We start from the raw sequence: 23,438 nt of genomic DNA, 5'->3' as shown, positions 1-23,438 counted from the left end.
GCAGGCCATCGGCAATTTCGTCCGTGGTAGAATTTGCAAACAGGCGTACCATGTCCTCACACGTGGCTTGAAAACCCTCGTGTGGACCCCCGCTCACGCGGCTGTGCCCGGCAACGCGTCGGCTCACAGTTTGGCTCGAGATCTCGCGCGCCGAGCCTCGTCCGCCGATGCGGACGGCGTGAATGAGGAGGAGAGACACGAGGAACCCTGCGAGACTTATTATGAAATAGCTCATCGGTATCGCTTGAGCCGTCGCGCGCTGCCACCACCGGCCAAGCAACTCGACAAAACGCAAGCGGTCGCGTTTCGGCGACTTCAGACAAATACATACCCACACCCAAAATACATTAACAAAATCACAGGGGGCAGGGAAAGCGACAAATGTAGGCTCTGTTCAGAAACAGGAACACTAACACACATAATGTGGGAATGCACCTCGCTCCCGTTCTCTCATCCCCCCGTCAGCAGCGAGACTGGCTGGACAGCCTGGCTCAGTTCCGGGGACGTCGACCGACAACTTGAACTGGTGGACTGGGCGGAAAAGGCCAAGCAGGCCCAGGGCCTTACTTGAGCCCTAACCCTCAGCCACGTCCCTCTTTACCCTTCCCCCTTTTAATAAAGTTTATCACCACCACCACAGGTAGCGGCCGTTCTGTCTTATGTTCGCCGGTGTGCTTTTTGTTCATAAAAACAGTTCCTTATGCTCCGATCGCCGTTTTCGTGTTTGTTTTGCAATAATAATCGCGCAGTGCCTGTACTTGCGAAGCCTTCTACCGTGAGTTGTGAGCATTCCGGCACCTCACCGAACGTTCGTTACGCTGTTTGTATGAGTGGTCATTGCAATACACATATTGTGAAGCCGGTAGAAAATGCCACTAATGTGGCGCAGGCAACCACACACCGAAAGATTCACGCTATTTCAACCGTCTCGTTAGCGCGTTCTGGGTTACGTGATCCAAGTTCCACCAATATCAAGCAAGGTAGAGTTTCCTGCCTGTATGGCGCCTTTCGCGCCACCAGTCGTCGAGAGCTGTCATTTCGAACATCGAAAACTCATCTTAGCAGCGGCACTGCCTACGCTGGAATGGTTTCAGCATTTATGTCAGTGCTGAGAGCACAAACATGTGTTTAACAGCACTTTTCCTTGCATTCACTTATGTCATAGTGAGTCTTGCCTTAGAGCTCACTGTACTTTAGAGGCAAGATTGTCTTTGGTGTTGTGCAGAGTCAAACTGAAGATATCTGTTCGTTGTGTTTCCATCTGGGTCAAGCATATAAATGTTGAAATGTGTAGGCAAAAAACTGCAACAATAACATAACAAACTGCCGCGTTTTTTGTGTTATTTAATACAGATATCATCATAGCAACCACGTTTTAATGCGAATGTCATTCTTGGCATACTTCAGTCGTTTTGAGTGAGTGAGTGAGTGAGTGAGTGAGTGAGTGAGTGAGTGAGTGAGTGAGTGAGTGAGTGAGTGAGTGAGTGAGTGAGTGAGTGAGTGAGTGAGTGAGTGAGTGAGTGAGTGAGTGAGTGAGTGAGTGAGTGAGTGAGTCTGTCTGCCTGCCTGTCTGTCCTTATGCCAGCCCAGCGGACCAAGTTGTCTACCTGCTTGAGCCACTAGGTATGTGCTCCTGGTCGTGATGTGTCGTGGCCGTTCCATTTAGGTCATTCAAGCTTCGTGATATCATACTCTCGTCATGCCTTCTTCATCACGCCTTCTGTCCCGACAGAGCGGTCCAAGTTGTCTAACAGCTTGGGCCACTAGGTACAAGGTCGTGGTCATGATGCCTTCGGGATCGTTGCACCGCCGTCACTGTAGCTTTGTCACCTACACTCGTCATATGCAGTCGTTGTCACGGATTGTAGTCATACAGTCGTCATGCATTTGTTGTCATACCGAGATAGTGATGCCGTCGTGGTCGTTCAATCGATGTCCTTCTGGCTCCGTGATCTGACTGTCATCATGCAGTCGTCGTCACTTCTACTCCGACCCAGTGGTCCAAATTGTCCAATGGTTTGGGTGACTAGGTATGGGTACGGGGTCGTCATGCTGTAGTCGTCATTCTAGCTCTGTCATTCGACTCTGGTCATGCCGTCGTCATAGCGCCATCGTCATCACACAGTCGTCGTCACGTTGTCGTTTTATCAGTCATCACGTGAGCAACGCCATCCAACTGTCGTCATGCAGTCATCGTCATACCACTTCCTCCGTTCAATCGACTTGAATTTTTCTTCGCCATACTTAAACCGTGATTTTGCCACCCTTGCCATGCCTCACAGTCATACAGTCGCTGTTATGCTTCCGTTGTCAGACCGTCGTCGTAATGCCGTCGTGGTCGGCCATCATTTTCACTCCAGCTTCGTCCTCTGACTCTCGTCGTGCCATCGTCTTCATACAGCCGTCGTCATACAAGTTTCGTGATACAGTCATCGACACGCTATTGCCATTATACACTCATTAACATTCCATTGTCCTTATGCCGTTGCCATGCCATCGTCGTCACAGCATCGCCCACATACAGTCGTCGTCATGCATTCGTTGTCATACTGTCGTCGGGGTGCCGTCGCGGTCGTTTCATCGTCATCATTGTAACTTCGACATGCAATTCTCGTCACACCAATGTCGTTATGCCATCGTGGTCACGTTGCCGTTTCACCATTGTCGTCACTTCAGAATCATAATTTCATTCTCGTCATGCCGTCGTGGTCACACCATCTGCGTCGCTGCATCGACATAATTCCTTCTTCTTCATTCTGTCGTAATAACGTTGCCGTCATTCAATCGTGATTATGCCGTCATTCTCATGTCATCGTCGTCATTTCGTCGTCATCACGCAGACGCTGACGTTAATTCGCTGTCATACCGTCGTCGTCACTGGTCGTGCGAATGTCGTCATTCCCGCTTCTTCATCCGGTTGTCGTCATACCATCGTAGTCACACAGTCATCATCTCGTTGCCCTTATGTTATCGTAGTCGCGTTGTCGCTATACCATCACCATATTTTAAATAACGGCATCACATTGTCGTCATGCCATTCTGGTTATACGCCTTTGTCGTTCAATCGATATCATTCATTCTTCGCAATTGCATCGTCAATGCATCGGCATCATACAGTTGCTGTTATGCCTCCACGCTAATGCGCCACCTTGGCAAGCGAGTGTCATATCAAAGTGGGAGGATATCAGAGTACGTGGCGTACAGCCAAAGCAACGAAAGTCTCATAATTACCACTGCCTGTGTTAAATAAACGTGACTTCAGGAATATTATCTGTCGCCACATTCCACGATCGCTCTTCGCATTACCATCGACAGTCATCGTAGGATCAGTTGTGCCATATCTTGTTATTCATTTTACGTCTGTTTACGGTGTTTCCATTTCTTTTCAAAATAAAAGAAAGTAAGCCGAAAACAACAGAGAGGTATAACCGACAAAAACATAAGCCCAACATGTAGTCACGTTTGTCTATGATCAGGTGAAGAAATCATTTCTGAAGAAACACTTATCTGCAAAGAACGTATTATGCATTACAATTTCGTAAAACACTGTATTCAATGAGACGAATTTCACGTTTGTAATCAACAAATGTTATGTCAGTCTCATCATATTAGTGGCAATGAAGATTAAAGCACTGAAAAGTTTTACAGCGAAGTTGTCTATGTCTACCTTCCAGTAAAATCGTGGCGGCGAACATAAAATGCCTTGCAGCAAAGCCAACTTTCTCTTGAATACTCTGTAGCTCTCAATATAATGTAGCTATCTCGTAAAAAAATCAAACTGAAATTAAGCCTAATTACGACTCTATCATTACGCCATAATTTACTTGTCATAATTAGTTAGTTTACAGTGAAGTTGTAAACGTTACAGGATTCCCTTCTTCTGTCGATACATGGGCATCTGCGGAGGGAGTATGGTTACAGAAAACGGCTGTAACTCTTGTCTTATCGAAACTATTCCAAAACGAATTACATGAAAATTAGCCGGTAAGACGAATTTAACATTATGCTGAGTTTCATTTACTTTTTGCAATTGCGTAGCACAGTGAAGTTGTAAATATTGTAAAATTCCGGTCTGCTTCTGCAGTTTCTACGGGAAGGAAACGGGCAGCTCCTTGTTTGTCCACTAAAATAAAGCTTTAGTCCTTCCAAGTTTCATTCGGGTAATTGATTAGGAAGTGTGCTCAATCGCAACAAGCGTGTTTTGTTTCATACACTCCTTTGAACTGCACTCCCCAGGCGGTCAACGCATATTGACGCCTGTACTTGTTTATCTTTCTCGGGTGACCGTTCTCCGACGTCTAAAAAATGTTATCACTCAGCGCAGGACGCGCCTGCATCTATCGGAAGTCTCTCGGGCATCATCGATGGTTCTGTCCGTTGTCTCTTGTCAGCGAACCTTGTGTAATTTTATTGTATGCGCGACGCGAATTGCGTAGTGCTTTCTGGAATGCGTGTAAACAACTTTATTGAAAATCCGGCAAAGTTTAGCGACCCGCGCTCGGGTCTCCCACGAGGGCACTTCGAGGTCTTGCCTCGTCGTCGCTGCCTCTCGGGCCTGCTGAGCTGTCCACTCTTGTGTCTTGAAGTTGCAGCTGCGCATAGCGGCGGCCCACTTCGACACAAGAGCATCGGGAGCTACTGCCATTTTAGTTGGTTGATATAACAGGACGCTCCGACAAAATGTGCGAGAGCGTAGCTCTAATTTCCTGACATAACTTGCAAAGAGCACTCGGGTATTGCGCGGGGAAAATGTGTCGTAATCGCATCGGACTGGGGACCTTCTGGAAGACATGCGGGCGCCAGCGATTATTATGGAACCTTCGATGACTGATGTATCAAAGCCGACGCGCTTGCCCCGCAGATGAGATTTCGCCGATCGCCGACTGTGTTCGCCGCAATCGCTGTGCTTTGAGCGTAACTTGCTTTTGTAGGCACAGATTCGCCCAACAAAAAGTTAGTTTCGCCATTCATAGTTTTGCGGCTGTTTTTTTCATCGTCACCACAACGTGACATCAGGCGGGGGCGCTTTTGCATCCATGTATAGGACGCCTCCGTCAATCCCGCACACCGAAAATAACACCAGCGTCGCCCCGGGACACTGAACAAGCCGCAGGCTACAACACCTGCGTGCCCCCGGAGCACGGACCGACATGACCGAGAAGATCGTGGCAAATTCAGCCACCACAATGACATCTCCACTGTCACCCATCGTGCTGCAACAGTGCAGGGAGCCACCGATCTTCCGCGGATCATCGTTTGAAGACCCAGAAAACTGGCTGTAAACGTATGAAAGGGTCGCTACATTTAACAACTGGAACAGCAACGACAAGCTGCGCTATGTCTTCTTCTCATTGGAAGACGCCGCCAGAACGTGCTCCGAGATTTCAGAAACCACTTTAACAAGCTTAAGAACGGGGGAGCTATTTCGCCGTGACTTCCTGCACATATTCACGAGCGTCGTGCGCAAAGAGCGAGCGCAAGCTCTGCTAGAAACCTGAGGGCAACTTCCCATTGAGAATGTCGCCGTCCTTAAGAAGAGATGACCTTTCTTTTTCGACACACCGGCCAGGAAATGTCCGAGGAGAAAAAAGTCCGCTTCCCGATGCGGGGCGTAAAGCAAGAACTTTTCGCCGGACTTAGCAGCAACCCCCTGAAGACCACAGTTGAGTTTTTCACAGACGCAACGACCATTGAGAAGACACTGAAAACGCGCACTCGCCAATACAATCGTCAGGTGCTTTCAGCGAAGAGCGAAATTCAAGCACTAGGCTCCGACGTGCTCCGAGAGACCATCAGAACCGTCGTACGCAAAGCACTGCGCAGGATGTTCTCTTCGACGCCGCCTCAAGTAGCATTCATAGTTGACATCGTCCGAGGAGGTTCAGCAGTCGCTTGGACTCCCCGAATCACTGCGGCCTCGGCCGGAAGCGCCTACCCACGCCCTCGAAGCCCGCCGTCACGCTCCCCCTCCGCGCACTCGCCAGGGACTGGTAACGCCGCAGTTGCGCCGTCCGCCTCCGCAGTCGCCAGCTCGCCCTCCCGTCGCCCAGCCCCGCTACCTAAGGAAGGCGGTTATATGGCGCGCTACTGGCCACCGCCCGCTTGCTGCCACTGCAGAGAAGCGGGGCACGTCTACCGTCGCTGCCGACACCGCGACTTGGGAGGCTCCGCCGTCAACGCGCCGTGTCCGCAGCTTGCCGAACGGCGTACGGCCACCACAACGTCGCCCGCTTCGAGGCTCGGTTTAACGGCCACCTGCGTCTAAAGGGCGCTGCGTCCACAACACCTGAGTCTTTAGAGCGGAGTCATAAAAGAGCCAGGGGTGGTGTATCGCAGCCACCACAAGGCCGTTCATCACTTACGTCCCAAAATAAAGCTAAAATAATGAGAAAACAGACAACGAATAATTGTGTATTTCTTTGTATTTCGCATAAATGACGTACATAATGATATGTGTAGTGACATACCAACTAATCTCTACACCAACATAATTTATACTGACATAGCATAGCAGTTTCGCTGGTCAACCACCTTCAAAAGGTCGAATGGCTCCTCAATTTTCCGAACGCAGCACTCAGGCGCCCGTTCCTGCGGCGAGCGTCGGCATCGGCGGCGGCCTAACCAAGCGAACGAACAGTGAAAGATGAAAGAGCAAACGCGGAGTGGGATATGAAAGACGCGAACCGCGAGAGCGGAGACCAGTAAGAGCTAAAACCCCTTAAACTTCGTAAAGTAGCGACACTCTCCTCCTCCGCCTTCACTTTTCCTCGTTTCTCCTCTCTATCACGCTTCCTCTCCTACCATGGCGCCGCGTAGACCGTTCGAGCGCAGCAACCGACCTTTCGCATAGTGAATGCACGCAAAGTACCACGGTGCGCTTTAGGCGTTGACGTTGGCTTTCTAGCCCCGAGTAACTTCGTGTAGAGCATAGAATTTCTATACGGACGGTTGTACAAATTCAGTGAAGGCAGCTTATTTTTCTGTGTTGATAATTATTTTTTAAACCTGTATCTGAACGAGCGCTAACGCTGTGCCATGACGACTCGGAATGTATCGCGTGCGCTACAATTAGGTACGCAACATTTGTCAAGTGAGTGTCGCAAGATGCTGCTGCGAATGGTTGTAATAAAATAACGCATTTACGATCGAATGCCAACATCCTGACCTCCAGCAAGCCCTCAGTAGCCTAAATTGTCTGCGCCGTCCTTACCATGTGAATTCGCGGCGCGTGTCAGCTATGACGTACAAAGGCCGACAGACGGCACGAACCATCGCTGCTCTGGAGGTTCGAAAGAGCGCGTCTTTCTTTTTTTTTTTTTTTTTTGCGAGTGCTCCACCACTGCATGTTAACCTACATGCACTTTAAAGCTGACACGAAATAAACGTAGTACGTCTCAAAGACATGACGCTGTCGTTCGGCGACGAACGCGGTTTCGGGAGAGCACGCACACTTTTCCATTGTATCACTAATCCACCGGGAGACCGCCAATGACAAACACGGAGAAAAGAGGCAAACAAAGCTATTTGCTCTAAAGAAGGCTAGTTAGTAACCTCAAAATGCAGAGAGTTGCTTCCCTAAGATGAGCTTTCACGCTCGAGTCTCAAATTTTACCAAAAGGAACGCGCTAAATCTTAAAGGTTTCCTAATCAAGTTCTCGCGCGCAGCCTTGCGTGCCCGCGAATTCAAGCCTGTTGGCGTACAATAGGATTAAGCGCACCAAATACGACCGTACTATCTACATAAACAAAGTACACATCCCATAGGACTATACTATGAGAGACTCGAAACTACCTCCTGTAGTCCTGTGGTGAATGTAGGTCTGAAATTCTCCATCCCAATTCGATGAATCCATGTCTTTCTTCCTAACCCGTGGCGCTCACCGGACGGTATCAAGACGAGCTTCTTGTCTTCGCTGGAACTATTTTGGCATACGAAGGCGCAGAAGATTATGGTGATAGAAAATGCCGTGATGCGACGTCGCACTTGCCACAAAAGTTCAAGGCTTTCGCCAATCAAAAAACACGGAAGAGCAAAGGCGCAAACATGTGCTCCTCGCCACTCTGTAGACGCCTCTGAAGCTAAAACGACGCTGCAGCGCGACTGTAAACAAAGCTGGCGCGATCGCCCACGTGATGCCATTAGGCCAATGCCGACGCGGCGTCGGCCTCGACCAGAACGCGCGAGGAGGAGGCGGCATTCTTTAAAGCGTGGCGCTACTATACGAAGTTTAAGGGGTTTTAGTAAGAGCGGCCCCTTCAGTGACGTGCCCGCGATAAACTGGTGTCATGCGGACCCGCCCAGCCGCTCGATGCGTACTCGTAACTGGTCTCAGCCGGACCGCTCGTTTTGTACTATCGTCTGCTCGCGTCAGCTTTCAGTCGCGTTTGTTTTATTTGCTTGGTTTGGTCTCGTTCACGCTTGTTTCTATTGTCATATTTTGCGATTGTTTAGTAATCTGATGGTATGCGCAACGCCAATTATGTAGTACTCCCTGGAGGCCAGGCGGCACCAGTGATTACACTGGAATCTTCGACGAGTCATGTATAAAAGCCGACGTGCTTAATCCCTAGATCAGAATTTTTGACGATCGCCGACTCCACTACATGTTTCACTCAAATTGTTTACCTCAACATATCGCGATATGAAAACACGTATAGAGCGGCGCTCGAATTTCGAATTAGGCAGTATCGTAATCGTCGGTGAATTTTTTTAATACTTGTTAGCAGGTTCGTGCACGCTCGAAGAGTCGCTTTCCTGCGTGAGAAATGATCGCAATATATGGTCGACTTTTGTGCAACTCTGCTTCCTGCAAGACAATATACAAGGACACTGCAGCAAGCCATTCAAGTCATGCCGCCTTGTGTCGCGATGGGGACTGCACGATCACCATTACTAACCAGCATTGCATAGTTATACGCTACATTAAACTTCATAAAGGACACAACCACTTCACTCAGTTTTCCCAGTACTGTAGTGAATAGTCGTCCTTTATGTCAACGGTACATGGTGCACCTGATTTATTTTTTTTTGCTATCGCCAGTGTAATTCAGATGACGCCGGTCAGCTTAAGTTCGTCGAAGCCAAACAACTCTTTGATAGGTAAACTCTTGCAAAGCAGACCAGATGAGAACGCCGACTCCAGATCGCTCAACTGGGGTGGGGCTACGTAATAGTTCAGGTGTCCGCCCCTTGCGATACATTTATGCTGTCAACAGCAGGAAGTGACACCCTCTTCCTTCCACCATGTCTGACCAATAAAAAAAAAAAGTACTGCAAGAGGGACAAGCACACAATGAAGCAGTAAAGACCATTGTTTGTTTCTTTTACTTACTTCTACGTTTGCCAGTGCATTACTTCGAAAAATTCATTAAATCCAGAGCTTTAATGCGACTAAACCACTATTTGATTATTAATCACGCCGTAGTAGAAGACTATGGATTTATTTCAGCCACCTTCCTTGATGTGCCCGTTACGCGGGCGTTGTTCCTTCCTGCCTCGATCGAAACGCGGCTGCCACGGCCGGGATCCAACCGCCGGCTTCGTGCTCAGGATCGCAACGCCATTGTCCTTGCGCTAACGTAACGTATTATTCATAAATTATCAGAAACAAATATCTTAAGTGCCACGCGAGCCTGACATGCCACACAGATGGCACCAACTCCGCAAACATGATTAAGCACAAGGGACACATTTTTACACAAATTACTTGCTAATCTTTGAAAAACGCTTGCTGAACGCGCTGCGATTCCCTATAACTGATGTCATTAGACCGCGGGCTTAATGGGTCGGTACTTAAGACTCCTACTTGTAACCGCGTGGGGCATAAATATTCTTCATTCAGTGAGCCGTTACAACGGACCAAGGATGACAGACCAGTCAATTTGCAATTACGAAACTTATTTATGTTTCGATAAATCCAAATCAATTAGAAATGATTCCGACAAAGCAGAGGTCTGCAGCAAGAGTAACCGAAATTGCAGCACTTACTTTTCCATAGTAGTCTTTGTTGTAGAACGCTCCATAGTCAAACTTTTGGAATTTCTTAGATATCACAAGCTGTAATTGAAAGAAAGGGGGTGGTGGGAAAGCAGTCGTTTTAATAAGCAAATCATTTCACGTTTTCATTGACATGCAGGGTACTGCTTTGTGCAGAGTAAGCCGTTCCGCTGATCAGAAATTTATATTAATGAAGGTGGCGAGAATAGCTTCAACAAGACAACAGAAACGAAAAAGGTGCCAGGACAAAGTCTGGCCTTACCTCAAACATTTTACTACCGCTCTTGTGACGGTATCGAGGCTGTATTAAGACCCTGTTAGCTTAGGGCGTAATTCTACACCCTTAACTGTGATCTCAGTTTATTCGTATTATTCGCGATATTTTATGAATTGCACATAGGTAAACAGTTTTGCCAATGTCTGCAGCCATACCGAATTCGTTGCTTCATTTAAATGCATCACCAAAACAAATTCAATTCGCTTACACATCAGTAAAACAAATTTCAACAACTATCTGCAAGCAGAATGATTTGTGTTCCCAATGAAATTAGATTGGCTGTTTCATTTACATCCAGTAAAAATAATAATTGTCCCAAAGCGCTATTCTGGGGCACGCCTGGTTCAGCGAGCGCGGGAAATTCAGCGAGCAAAAGGGGCCCTGAACTAAAGGTTGCGAAAATTACGAGCAAGATGCCCAGACAAAACACAAATAAAACTTTATCTCTCTCTCTATTACTTATTCTATATACCTTACGGGACCCAGGGGGGAGGGGGGCACTGAGTAAGGGGGAGCAATGAGAAAAACTAGCAATAGCAACGTTGTTTGATATCAATAGCAACATGTTGCTTGATAGCAATAGCAACATGTTGCTTGATAACCTTAATTTTTACTTAATACAATTGTCGTAGCAGGCCACGTTAAAGCATTCAAAATATAAAATCCCTTTTGTGAACGAACTTAGCAAGCTTAAGCTCGGGTGCTCCTATCTAAATAAACGTAAAAGGAGAATTTGTTTTTCTCGGCAACCACTGCACGAAATGTGGCGAGGCTTGTTGCATTTGAAAGAAAAACTTTAAATCTAGTGATTGTTGGTTTGGAATTTTTAATTGAGGTTGTCAATTATTTTATTAAAAATTTCCTAAAGTCAGAAATTTTCAGAAAACGAAACTATCAAGTTTACAACTCTAACTCAGCAAAGTAAAACGATACCACAATTCTGTGAATTACATACGATAGTACAACTGAAGCGGACAAAATTGATGTCTTACACATGAATCTAAAAGAATTCAGTAATATGGAACTACAGCTTTTGCAGAACCCTTGTAAACAACGTAACAAATTCACATAAAAGCTGACATATTGAACTTGTCCTCTTTGAATTATCTAGTGAATGCCGTTTACAGAACAGCGGTATCTATTCTTGATGCAGAGCTATTAAGTTGTAAACTTCATGCTTCTTTTTTTTTTCACACTTTCGAATTTTTGAAAATCTTTTTTTTTAATTAAGGCCCTAAATAGGAATTCTGCTTCCAACAGTCACTAGAATTTGACTTTCTCTGTCAAATGCAACATATTTCATGAAAATTGGTCCAGGGGTTATCTCAGAAAAACGTTTTGGCGTTTTACATGTATTTGAGTAGGCTGCGGCGGAATTGAACCCGAGCTAAAGCTTCCTCTTAAGCCGGAAGAGTACTGCTGAGTGAAAAAAAAATCGCAGTTCCACCTGAAAGGCGAAGAAGCACCGATTTCGAAAGCAAATTAGTCGATAACTGTAGGAAGTAAAGATAGTAGTCTTATCAGCCGTATAAACTTGTAAACGTTCGCTTACTAACTAAATTAACAATGATAGAACAGGTAAGCATGACTCAACGAGGACGTAAGCAGAAACAGACTCACAGAGACAGCGCTGTCTTTGTGTGTCTGCTTCTTTCTACGTCCTTGTTCAGTCGCGCTTACACATTCTATCATGGATTGAAACCAACTAACCCGTCAACGTGTTTTAACTAAATTAACCAGCACGGTGTCACGCGCGCACAGGTAAACACGAACGCATCTCGCTCGATGAGTACGGAAACTTGCTGTCAAAATTCTGAAGTGAGGAATCGCGGCAGCTGCAAGCCAATTGACCTTCATGCATCTCTCACTTCAACGCGAACGAAACATCGAAAGCACAGTGCATGCGAAGTTACCGGCCCTACGCGCACTCTGCAAACATCGCAGATCGCTTTGAAGATGAGGCCCGCGCGGGCGCTCACATTGTCCACGTCGCAGGTCGCTCTCAATAAATGAATGAATAACGTCGCAGGCTCGGAGCTGCCTAGGGCAGCCCCCACAGCTCCACACTCTTAAGGCGGGGGGTGGTCGGGGCATTTTAGAAGTTCCTGGTTATACACCGTTTTTTCATGGGCGCCACCATATTGCTGCGCAGTGGCGCCATCTGTGGGCAGTCGGCATGCTGGCTTGGGCGAACGCTCCGTTTTGCATGGCAGGTATACGTTCGGCGATAGTTTCTGGTGTTTTTTTTTTTTTTTCGCGCTCGCGAGATCTATTTAGCATGACATGCGTCTTGTACGCGATAAACGGTTCTCTGAGACGTACTGAAGTGGCTTAAGTCGGTATGGCTGGACTTTCTGCTGGCATTGAGGCGGACGGAGCATGCGGCGCGATGTGTGCGCGCATATACATTTGAGCCTACAGTCAGCCTCGGAGATCAATTGTGTATTTCTGAATGTTCCATTCACTAATGTGACCTTATTGTAGGATTATCCTCTAGTTCTAAGCTGCGGTTGAGGAGGAATGAAACATACGCGACAATCGTAACAGCGTGGGTACGTTCTGTTACGATAGGAGCTGTGCTGTTATACTTTGACAAGCGTTCAAACTGTTCGCTGCAGGCTACATTGTGTGACTACTTGGTTCGATGAATGAGGTTTCCATCCATGAATAAAATAGTTTTGGCTAGTAATAGCAGCATACCTTACAGTCTGAATTAAGCTTGTCCAGCAAAGCGACCATTTACGAACTGCGCGAGCGTCCTAAGCAGTGGTATGTGCTGGACTCCAGATATCTTTGTTTTATATAGCGCATCGTCCAAGCATACGGCATCAGCGGTTATATGTCTAGAAACGTTCTGCGGCATGACTAAGCGAGGTCGTATTGCGGCGTTAGTACGTTTTCTCTTGCTTTTTCGAGAAAGAGGATGATTATTACGGAAATTTTGTCTTCAAAAATAGCCATCGCATTCTTTTTATGCGATCCCTCGAATATATTATGGCTGTATACAGGCCAGAAAGGCAATGCCGAAGCACACAGCTTATATATGTATCGTGCTGGTTCACCAACCGCAGTGATCGCTGTGTGGAGCAGCGCCATCGGCCTCATGCAGGAAGGCTAGAGTAGACATATAGTAATTTCAAGCCTACTAGACTTGAAATGCGTGAGAACGATGCCGGTGTATCACAAATATTTGATGGCGCCCGCTGCTTAGATGTACGAGCATGCGCTCTCTTGTTTTTCTGTTTTACTCCCCCAGCGATCAGACACTGAGCTGATTTACCATTTAATGCTGGTAATACAGGGACACCGGTTTTCTTTGTTGGATGAAAACCGATATAAGCAAAATAGTTCACAAGATATACACACACCGCGACTGATAATGCGCGTACACAGTGGCTGATCATGCGCGTCACATTTTTGCGCCCTCAAGACATATTTCTGCCTACTGTAGTTACCATGCACCGAAAGGCTTCCCTGACGACCTTATATGAACGGACATTGCGTAAATGTCACAGAGTACGATCTAAAAAATTGGAGGACGCTTAAGCTTCGCCTTCAAGAGTGGAACGCGACCGCGTTCCCGTCTACCCGCCAAGGGGTGTAAGACAATGCGCTACGGCGCAGCGATCACTTACGAGGCGCCCCGCATCGGATTTTGCACTCACCAATCACGCGGTGTGCGTCGAGCAACGCAGCGTTCGGCGGGGCAACGAAACGTGTGCCTGAGCAAGCGGATGGAACCAAAGAACTCGGTGTCTCGGAGGGGGAAACGATCTACGCCAGCCAAACGTCGTGATCGGCACAGGCAGAGAGATAGATAGATATTGATCTAAAGAAAGGAAAGACGCTTGGTTCTGCAACCCGTGGGGGAGCACGGAGAAGCGTAGTCAGGGGAGAGGGAGTCGGGGCGGCGACGCGCCTCGCACCGGTCCCCGCGCAGCCCCAATGCGCGCGTGGCGCGCCACCTGTCGGGGCAGCACCGTACACTGCGAGGAGGGGGTCTTCTGTGTTTGCCGCAAGATGGCTCTGCGTGTGCGGAAAGCGCAGAAGAAATATAGCGGAAACGTACTTCGCTACGCGTTTAACTGCGACTTCTGTAACTTACATGCTCATAATTACCGATATACACAGCAGTATAGCTTTCTGCGGCATGTTTCTAAGGCAACACCGCATTCACTAGAGGCGTTTTTGTCCAACTTTGAGCGGTCGAACTCATGGCTGAGTGGTAGCGTCTCCGCCTCACACTCCGGAGACCCTGGTTCGATTCCCACGCAGCCCAACTTGCTAGTTATTTTTATTTATGAATTGCCTGCCGGGATATTTTCGCTCGCGGCCAACGCCGCCGACGCCGACACCAACGACACCGGCTTTTCTGCGACACGAGTTCCTTAACGCTGTCGCGTTAAAACATCTCGAAATCATTCCGCAGCCCGTGACAGCAATACTTTCACGCAGCGCCGCGCCGGGTCGCCCAAGCCAGAGAGGAGGAAAGGCTCGCCGCGCACCCTATCCTCCTCGCCCGATGAAAAGGTCTATAGTTAGCATAAGAGCGATACGCGACTACAACAGCCGGGATCGAGAAATCGGTCGGGGTATAGTTTATTCGGGAGTGACAGAGTAGCGATGGTGTTGTGCGTCTGCCGTTGTCTCCATAGGATTTGCAACTCCCTCGAGGGGGCACGAATGAGAGGGGGTAAAGTGCGTCGAGATGACTTGTAGTGTTAGCGATGTCGTGGTATTAATGAGCCTGCCACGTGAGGCGCCTGCCTCAACCTGCCCTTGTGTTGTTCGTGTCCGGATCGTGAAACCTCGGGCACAGGCTTAAACGGTTTCATTGCCTGGCCGGCCCTCGTGCGCAGGAACCCAAACGAGTGCGACTTCAGACTGAACTGCGGATTCGCGCGCCATGATTCCAGCCAGTAGGCCTATAAACCCAGCTCCATAGTTGTACACGACTGATTTAGAATCACTGATGATAGTGGTGGCTGAGGGAATAGTGAGAGCCAGCAGTATGGCTGTCTCTTCTGCCTGCTCTGAGACGGGGGTGCATATAGAGGCCGCAGCCACGAGCTGGCCTTGTGGAGTTACTGCCGTAAGAGCGAACTTACTGCCAAGAGCGAATGAGGGGTATTCCGCGACGTATACGTATAGTGTGCCCAGTAATTTGCCGTAGTGACGGTGCAGCGCTCGCACCCGAGCCACTCTCCGCATATGGTTATACTGTGGGTGCATGTTCCGGGAAAGCGGTGGTACATAGCATTTTGCTCGCAGCTCACGCCGCAGAGTAACTTTGCTTCTAAGCTGTAAGGGAGGCTTAATGTCAAGCCAGCCAAGTATGCATCTTCCGGCAGTGGATCTTGCGAGTCGGCAGCACTGTGCGTTGAGGTGGGCTTCAATTAACTCTGAGACTGTGTTATGTGCTCCGGTGGCAAGAAATCGTTCCGGGGATGTTGTCATGGGTGTAACGAGGGCGAATTTATCAACCTTGCGATTAAGTGTATTGATCTCCTCCTCCCCCCGTTTAGTGAGAGTGAGGTAGGGCACCCTATATGTAATGTGAGAGATGTAATGTCAGGCTTGAACAAGTTCGAGAAGTCCTTGTCCTCGCAAGCCCCGTCTTGTGTGATACTCTGCCAATTAGCCTAATTGTCTGATCAAAGTATTGTCTGAGCCTATGAATTATAGTTGTGTTTTGCCTATTTTTCTGTATGGTGAGACCTAAGATCCGAATGTTATGAACGATAAAAATGGGACTGATATAGGAATGGTATAGGAATGGGAGAGAATAGGAATGATATTAATTAGAGTGATATGTATTTCGGCTCGTTCTTGTACGGGGACAAGAAGGAGCTCCGATTTGGTTGAAGCGCACGTCAGGTTGAGCTGCTGTGCGCATTCGTTGACTCGGTCTGTCTGCAGGAGTTCCTGCAGCTCTGCGTCCCAACCGCCGCCCCTGGTCCATATGGTGATGTCGTCCGCATATAGGGTAAAGGAGTTCCTTGAAATGGCCTGAGGTTCGCGCGCGATGTTTAGCATCGCGACGTTAAAGAGAAAGGGGGATACACCGACCCTTGGGGTGTTCCAAAGCTGCCCAGGTTGAATTGCGAAGAGTGCTCTGTGCCCATGTGAATGGTGGCCTTTCTATCTTTGAAAAAGTTGGAGATGTATATCAAAGTACCCTCTCCAATGCCTAGTCTATTAAGGTGCCTCAATAAGGCCTCACCAAAGTCAAGTCCGAGCACAGCTTTGGTGTCGAGACCTGAACTCTGTTTAATTATATCCTTCCGAAGTAGGAGCATGACATCCTGGGTAGATAAATACTTAAGAAAGTCAATCATTTCCTTTGGAAAGATCCCTGCCTCTTCCACGTATGCCGTTGGTTGGTTGAGAATAACGTTTTATGAATTTGTCAAGGCATGACATAAGGGAGATGGGGCGTAAGTTATCGGGGTCAATGAGTCTGCCCTAGCTGCAAGCATTCGTTGGAGTATTTTGTGAGTGCAGAAACCGCTTGGCCTGTCGACATTACGGACCATATTATTAGATACCTCATCAGGCCCTGATGTCGACTAGCATTATGAAACATCGTTCCAGCGCACAATTGAACATGGACGAAAAGAGAAAGACAACACGAACGCCGGCGTTCGTGTAGTCTTTCTCTTTTCGTCCATGTTCAATTGTGTGCTGGAACGATGTTTCATAAAGCTAATCACAACCAACTAGCCCAGCTGTCCAGACTTAGCCTGATGTCGACGTTGCTTTGAGGTTAGCTATAGCGTGTGCAACCGCAGCCTCCGTAATCGGGGCGTCCAGTTCCGGGTTGCTAGATCCTAGGTAATTTACGTGGGGAGATTTTGTCTTTAAGGGGAGGTGCTTATCGCGTAGCTCTTGGAAAAAGCTTGCAAGATTATCTTTTCGTTCGTGCAATAATTTATTGATCTGGTGATCATACACAGTTTTAGATTCAGTCGGATCAAGAAGGTGCCTTAATTGGATGTCACGTTCGCTTATTGCTCAGTCGCCCAGTTAGGCTTTTACACTTTTGTCCTCATTGCTGTTTAGCCAGTCGCTCGGCATAGTCCTAGATTTCCAGGTCCAGCTTCGCTATCCGGCGTCTCAGCTTCATATTATAGCGTTGTCATCCCTACCTTCGTGAGAGCGAGCTGTTAGCCGTCCACATGTGGAGGAGTTTCGCGTCAAGTTCCTGCATGTGCGCCTCCTCGGGTAGCGTAGTGGTATATCTGAGTGCACCATTCTTTAACTGTTCCACCCATTGTTCTATGTCAAAAATGTCGCCTGACATGTGCCCTCCCCTGTATTCTCGGAATTTAGTCCAGTCTGTGATAGTGCGTGGAATGTTACGAAATGGTTTGTGTTAGAAACTAAAGGAAGGTTGAATAATATAACGATCGCTACCCAGATTCTCATCTAATCGGAGCCAATCTACATTTTTGCCGCGACGGAAGAGCGTAAGGTCAGGTGTGGTATCTATGGCGACACTATTACCGAGTCTCGTCGGTGTATCTATGTTATTATGTACAGTAAGGTGCGAGTCTTGAATGAGTTCCCATAGTTCCCTACACATGGGAGAGCTGGTTGTGTGCCCCTAAGCTTGATGCGGTGCATTGAAATCACCCACAATAATTAACGGGTGGCGGTGAGCTTCTTTGTGGGCGGAAAGAAAGAGAGTTTCCGGTTTGTATGTCATTTCCTTCGGTTTGCTGTAAATATTAAGAATTGATATGGTAGGAATATTGTGTGATTGTGGAAGAATGTTAATAAAGTCTTGTTCTATGTCAACCTCAGCAAATTTGGTGTGTGTTACTGTAGGTGTCGTTGTGTAAGAAATGCCGTGTAAGACTCTGCAACGGAGCGTTACAACTGGTATCATATCATCACAGTTTTACTGCACAGTGCACTTCTTGTAATGTTATTACCGCCGGTGGTGTCGGGCGATTGGCTACATAGTGCGGGAAATTAGCGTTTTTCTTTTTTTACCGCCGGCAGTTTCACTGCCAGATAACTAAATCTTTATTTTTATTTGTTTTGGACATTATTCTGTGTTCGAATAAGGGGGATGATCGTAACAATCATGTTTTTGAGTTCGTCAATTTTGCTTTCAATATTGATCGTGCGAGTCTCGAAGTGTGTAATGCGCGCATCTCGGGCAGGAAATCTCTGATCATTTTTGTTTTCAAGGGCTGTGATTCTGTCGTTCAGATCCGTGTAGGCGTGGGCGTCTAAGAGTATTTCGGACTCATAGGGGCTCCCGGACTTGGCGGGCGGAGGTCCTCCCGTATTTCGAGTGGGAGGCGCCACCACCGCACTCGTCTGCATGTTGTTCGAGATTTCTATGTCCTCTGGTGTATTGGACGTCCTACAGGTAGGCAAGTTAAGCGATTTGATTTGAGCTTCGATCTTGAATACGTTGACTCTTAACATTGCGTTTTCTTGAGCTAGGGAGAAAGACTGATTGGTGTTTGCCAGGTTGGGAGGGGAGTTGGGAAGTGAGGAGCCGCGAAAAGCTACCCCAGCCCAGCTCACCTGCCTATGCGGTGCTCCTGATGGCCAGGTCAGTGGTGTCGATAGCGCCGGCCAATGTTTTTTTTTTCTTTCAGGGGGGGCGGCGGCTCCTTGCCTGATCGCTTGCTTTCAGATGTATTTTTCTTCGGAGGAGGAGGGGGCCTCTTGGGCTTGTAGCGCTGTGGCCACTGCGCCGAGCCCGTGACGTGGTCTCCCGCACATACCACCTATTTAGGGTTGCAGATATGGTTCGCGTCGGGGCTAACCTCGCCGCACTTCTCACAAGTTGGAACGCACACAACCGGGCACACATCCGGTCGGTGTCTGATTTGCTTGAACTTGACACAGGCTTCCACCTTCTGTCGAAAAGGGGTGCAGCGGAGCCAGCAGTGGGCTTTGTTGACGTAGAACGACACCTTCTACCCGAGGAAAGTAACTAATATTGTTTCGCTCTCCCCCATTCGGTGGGCGTGGATCACTGGTGGTTCCGGGTTAGCTTGCCGAAGATGAGGCAAGATTTCGACTTCCTGAATGTCGACGGGTAAGGGGGAAATGCTTTTAGAGGAGTCTTACGGAGAGGTAGGGCGCACCACCACTCCGTGGGTCTTTCCAGCGATGGTGCGGCTTTTGACACGAAGGTAGGCATCAATGCCGTCCATACTGGTAGAGGTGATCAATAAAGTGTTATTTAGGGTATTTACCCGGGCGCTGCCGATGTCTTCGACAAGTCGGGCAGCCTCTTTCATCAGACGTAGATCGGGTGGTATTTTGAGCAGTCTACGCCCCCGCGTATGCGTACGACGGCGGTGCGGGAATCCTCCGGCGGCAGTAGCTGCCTGGGCCACACCATCCTCCCAGGTCGTCTTGGCTGCGACGATAGTGCGACTGCGGAGGAGGGCTTGGCGCGGGATATGTGTTGTTTGCGCCAGCGGACCATCTCCTCCGCCGTGAGCTCTTCTCCTTCAATTCTAGCTGGCATCGCCGCCTTGGCGTCGCGCGCTGCCACCGACGAGGCTTAAGGTAGGCGCGCAGACAGTGGTGAATAAAACAATTTCGATACTTACGAATGGTCGGATGTCCTGCTCAGCGGGTGTCGATCAGCGTTTCGAATGTCCTTACCAAAAATGGAAGGTCTTGCACCACATCAACTAGGATAAGATGGAACTTTTGCAGAGCTCTAGAGAGACGCATCCGCTCCATGTGAACGTCGAGAAGCGTTCCAGATCGCTTTCAAGACGCACGAGCGCCGGGAACGCGTCCCTACCGCATCCGCCAAATGCGTCTAATATGGCGCCCGCGATTCGCGTGGCCAACGCCGTAGTCGACGCCGCGGTTCTCTCCACTCTGTATGGAGCGGTGGGCGAGGAGGACATCGAGGCACCCTAGCCAACACTACACAGACAAGAGAAAGCCTCAGCGCTCAGCGAGTGACGTGACGGAGAAGAGGCCGGCGGCGTGCTCGGGGATACGGGTTGAATGAAGGGATCGCGCCCTTATGGGCAACGTTAACCAGCGCGTAGTTATTGTTTTTTTTAGGCATAGTTGAGCAGATGGCCCACAGAGAACAAAGGGTGTTCCAAGATTGCTTTATGCAAAACTATTTACGCGCTGCATTATTAAAAAGCCCGTCCATAAAAAATGAAATGGTTGAACCTTAGGATTCAGAACGAATTTCGGGTAAATGATGACAGGGCTTATATTGAAAATTCACAGTGCTGCCCTCTTCCTCAGAGTAGCTTCTTTGCCTTGATTTATCGTCGGCGTCAAAGAGTTTGCCATTCATGCGACCAAAAAAGTTCTTCAACAAAATGTTAGCGCTGCACCATAACACATATCTCGACAACTTCACTAGTGTGCCCTTCTTGACATTCGGGACACATGTATTTATGCCAGCCTAGATTCGGCTCTAAACGAATAATTTTGCTTTCGAGGCATTATTACAGACAGTACCGCAGTCCACACATAACCAAGCTCTAGTTTTGTAGGCATTAGTTCGCTCGTATAACTGGGGTTGGTAGGGGATGCGAATTAGTGCATGAAATTGAATCTACTTAGTACACTTAATGGCTCAGGGCTGCGGAGCTTGTGCGATGTTTTACTCATCCTCGTAGATAGCCAAATCAGACATGAATATCAAAAACACTGAAATTTTAGGTGCTCCCAGAGTACCATCGCGAGAAGCCATACTTAATTTTGCGAATTACACTAAGCCAAAGGAGAGTATTTGTAACAATATTGTTTTAAAAAGTTTTAACTCAAGTATCTTACCTGGTCGTAGTGAATAATATTCTTCATAGATGTCCCGGCCGGCATGTGGCACAGGTAAACTGGAATCCTGGACTGTTGAAAAAACAATCACCATGAAAAATTTATTTGCACTTAGAAGAGCTTTGATGTTAATCTGTAAGGTAAGAGACAGGGCGTTCACGATTTAGTGGCTCATTAGCTTGCTTCTGGTGCAGTACGAAGCACTCTCTGATGTATTCGAATGTAATCAGGACTACACTTGACATCGATCGATTCAGAGGAAACCTTGGCTTGAGAAACCGATATTCATCAATGAATCCCGTCCTTGTAGTCCATTAGGTAGTTGAGAACTTTGCGGAATATAACAACTCTGCATGAACTACACATCGTACGAAAACGCATGCACTTATATACAGATGCCTGCAGTCATGTGGGCATTGCGTTGTCAAGGAGTACAGCAAGCATACAATAATACCATGTCAAAGTGGTCGAGTTGCTTAAGATTCACCGTACATTTTGCTACAGCCGAAGAGCAGCATGGACAAAAGGGGTGCTGCCATGTTTTTCTTTTTTTCTGTTGTCCGTGTTGCTTTTGCTTTGTATTAAGTCTTACAATTATGTCTTTGAATATGACAGATTCCACGATTAGCACGATTCTTTAGATAAAAGCGGGAAAATAGACATAAAGAAGTGTATTTCACAAAGAGGCACAGTATTTTAATGCTTCGTTAGAAAGGCAGTAATTAGGTGCGAGGATCAACGAGGAACATCTCAGCAACATTGCAATATTATTTAATTTGGCAATGCTGGAGATAATACTTTATATTTATGTGAGCTGCCGTAAGGCATTGTAAAAATCCATAAAAATGTATTGCAACAAATGATTAAGGACTTCAGCCAACAAACTTTAAGAGTAGGTTTGAGGAATAATACGTTGAAGGCGTACGTTAGGCAAGACAGCACAAGTTTTACATTGATAGTCAGCCTCTAGATGCTGTGCAAACGTACGTTTACCGAGACCAATTTGTAAATAGCGACCCAGAACACAGGAAGCAAATTTTCAGAATAACATAGGCTGCAGCGAACGTACCAAGGTCGCACAAGTGTTGAGCGGCAGCTTACAGCTATCCTCGAAAAGTGTGTAAACATTGTATTCGACTGGTACTTACGTATGTGGCAGAGACTTGGAGAATAACTAAGAATTGGAGAAAGAAGATAATCATAGAGACAGCTGGAGAAGCTAATACTCTCGAGATTAAAAAGAAGGAATGTAGCTTGGCAGCCCGTGTAATCCTCAGGGCTTATAACCTGTGCTCTGTCAGAGTGACAGAATGTGTGCTAAGGTGAAAAAAACACAGCAGAGAGCGGCAGGGGATGCGATGATGTCATGTCGTTTGGAAATTTGCAGGCGTAGGATGGAGTGAGGCGGCAGCAGTGAATGTTGCCACGCGATGTTGCCGCATGTACATTCCGAGTTTCACTGCTGAAATAAATTCTTTATGACTTTGCTTCGCGTCGTGCGTGATTTTTCTCTCCTGTTTGCGGTAAAGCCTTCTGCGTTGGTGGCTCAGAAATCGTCCTGTCATGTTCCCTCATATTTCGGATCACCATATGTTAGGCCTCGCGCTGCAGCACAGTATTTGAAAAAGCACAGTCGATGTCAATTCTGACGTCACAGGGTGTAGTGGAGGTCGCTATATTATATATCCTCCCTACTTTTTTAATTTAGAATTCAACCAAATTTGCAAAAGTCCGCCTGTCGAGAAAGGAAAAACAGGCAGTCGGAAATTACTCGTACCGGCACAGCAGTAGCACACATCAAGCTCCAAGAGATGATTGAAAAGGTCGTCCGAGATGTCAGAAAAAAGAAAATGTAATGACCGCGAAGGCTGATGTATCTTGTAATCCATGTTTATTTAAGTGTAATCGTACAAGCGATGATACTGGACTGAGTGAGAAAGAAAATTTAGGGACGGAGATGCTTCCTACTTCGTGATTTGGCACACTCGACATGAACTAACGTAAAGTGACTAACCGGACAGCGTTGCACGTACCTCGTTAACATACCTACTCCCGAAATTGGCGAAGTTGTCGGCCAAGAGAGAGCACATGCCGCGCGTGGCGTAGCCGCAGAACTGACGCACGAATCCCGCTATCGGCATTCCCTGCGGCAGCAGCTCGTAGCCGCCCGCGGCGTGGACCAGTCGCTGTCAAGGTCAGAAAGGAACCACGATACGTTGAAGCCATTGGAAACTTTCACTGCCCCGTGAAAAAGGAAATGCGCACCTTTCATTAAGAAAATTCGCCTTGTAACTAGCTATAGTGACGTTCTACGACTTAAGGGAAACAATACATATTATTTAAAATTTCATGAGTGCTTGGAGGCTTCTTTTG

The 23,438-nt window shown here is 47.6% G+C and overlaps 1 protein-coding gene across 1 annotated transcript in view; it reads right to left on the bottom strand.

Annotated features, from left to right (window-relative positions):
• Nucleotides 1–23,438, bottom strand: part of LOC126540240 (lipase member J-like) — a 59,742-nt gene that overhangs the window by 5,761 nt on the left and 30,543 nt on the right. The window contains exons 7-9 of the mRNA XM_055076277.2: nt 23,099–23,251; nt 21,066–21,137; nt 9,989–10,057 (exon numbers count right to left, since the gene is read on the bottom strand). Coding sequence (XP_054932252.1) covers nt 9,989–10,057; nt 21,066–21,137; nt 23,099–23,251 — 294 coding nt within the window. The remainder of the gene's footprint in view (nt 1–9,988; nt 10,058–21,065; nt 21,138–23,098; nt 23,252–23,438) is intronic.

This window comes from Dermacentor andersoni, chromosome 2 (assembly GCF_023375885.2).
Source record: "Dermacentor andersoni chromosome 2, qqDerAnde1_hic_scaffold, whole genome shotgun sequence".
Classification (NCBI taxonomy): domain Eukaryota; kingdom Metazoa; phylum Arthropoda; class Arachnida; order Ixodida; family Ixodidae; genus Dermacentor; species Dermacentor andersoni.
Note: the sequence above shows the minus strand (reverse complement) of the source record. Positions and strands in the feature narration are given on the sequence as shown.